Source organism: Neopelma chrysocephalum, unplaced genomic scaffold (genome assembly GCF_003984885.1).
Source record: "Neopelma chrysocephalum unplaced genomic scaffold, ASM398488v2 Primary Assembly neopelma1_79103, whole genome shotgun sequence".
NCBI classification, from domain to species: Eukaryota; Metazoa; Chordata; class Aves; order Passeriformes; family Pipridae; genus Neopelma; species Neopelma chrysocephalum.
The window spans coordinates 1-1,317 of NW_020910629.1; the positions used below are offsets into that span (position 1 = coordinate 1).

Consider the following 1,317-nt stretch of genomic DNA (forward strand, 5'->3'; position numbering starts at 1 on the left):
CCCATTCCTATCCCAAATTCCCACTCTGCCCCCATTTGCTCATTCCTGTCCCCAGTTCCCTCATTCCTTCAATCCCATCCCTAATTCCCTTCCCAGCTCCCCCATTCCTCCAGTCCCATCCCCAGTTCCCATTCAGCCCCCTTTGCCCATTCCCCCCCCCCCTCCCCCCCCTCCCCCCCCCCCCCACTCCTCCAGTCCCCTCCCCAGTTCCCATTCAGCCCCATTTGCCCATTCCCATCCCCAAGTCCCCAGTTCCCCCAGCCCCAATTCCCTCATTCCCAGCCCCAATTCCCCATCCCTCCATTTCCATTCAGCCCATTTGCCCGCTCCCATCCCCGATTTCCCCGTTCCCAGCCCCTGCTCCTCCATCCCATCCCAAATCCCCGCCAGGGGTGGTCCCAGCCCTTCCCGTTCCCATTCCCGTTCCCGCAGTGACGTGTACCGGACCAAGGGGCAGTTGGCCAACTTCCAGGAGATGCTGGAGAACATCTTCCTGCCCCTCTACGAGGCCACGCTGCACCCGGCCCAGCACCCGGAGCTGCACCTCTTCCTGGAGCACGTGAGTCCTGCCCGGGGGGCCAGGGACCCCCAGCCCTGGGGAGGGTCACCCCCAGCCCCAGAGGAGGGTGTCACCTCAGCCCCAGGGGAGGGAGGGTCACTCCCAGCTTAGGGGAGGATGTCACCCCCAGCCCCAGGGGGAGGGTGTCACTCCCACCCCGGAGGGAGGGTCACCCCCAGCCTGGGGGGAGGGTGTCACCCCCAGCCCCAGGGGAGGGTCACTCCCAGCTTAGGGGAGGATGTCACCCCCAACCCCAGGAGAGGGTCCCCCCAACCTGGGGGAATGGTGTCACCCCCAGCCTGGGGGGAGAGAGGGTCCCCCAGCCCAGAGGGAGGGTCCCCCCAGCCCAGGGGAGGGTCACCCCCAGCCCCAGGGGAGGTTCCCCCAGCCCCAGGGGAGGGAGGTTCCCCCAGCCCAGGGGAGGGAGGTTCCCCCCAGTCCCAGGGGAGGGAGGTTCCCCCAACCCAGGGGAGGGAGGTTCCCCCCAGCCCAGGGGAGGTTCCCCCAGCCCAGGGGAGGTTCCCCCCATCCCGGGTGCTCGGTGCCCGCAGGTGGACGGGTTCGACAGCGTGGATGACGAGTCGAAGCCGGAGCATCACATCTTCAACCTGGACAGCCCCCTGCCCGGGCAGTGGGTGGAGGAGGACAACCCACCCTACTCCTACTACCTGTACTACATGTACGCCAACATGACCGTGCTCAACCACCTGCGCAGGTGAGGCACCCCTGGGGGCACCCACTGACACCCACTGACACCC

The 1,317-nt window shown here is 67.2% G+C and overlaps 1 protein-coding gene across 1 annotated transcript; it reads left to right on the plus strand.

Moving 5' to 3' along the window:
* Positions 1–432: 432 nt before the first annotated feature.
* On the plus strand, positions 433–1,274 carry LOC113979411 (AMP deaminase 2-like; the record flags this gene model as incomplete). Its single annotated transcript, XM_027706808.1, has 2 exons — positions 433–559; positions 1,111–1,274. Coding segments are annotated over 2 exons (291 nt in total), but the record flags the coding sequence as incomplete, so codon positions are not given.
* Positions 1,275–1,317: the final 43 nt, after the last annotated feature.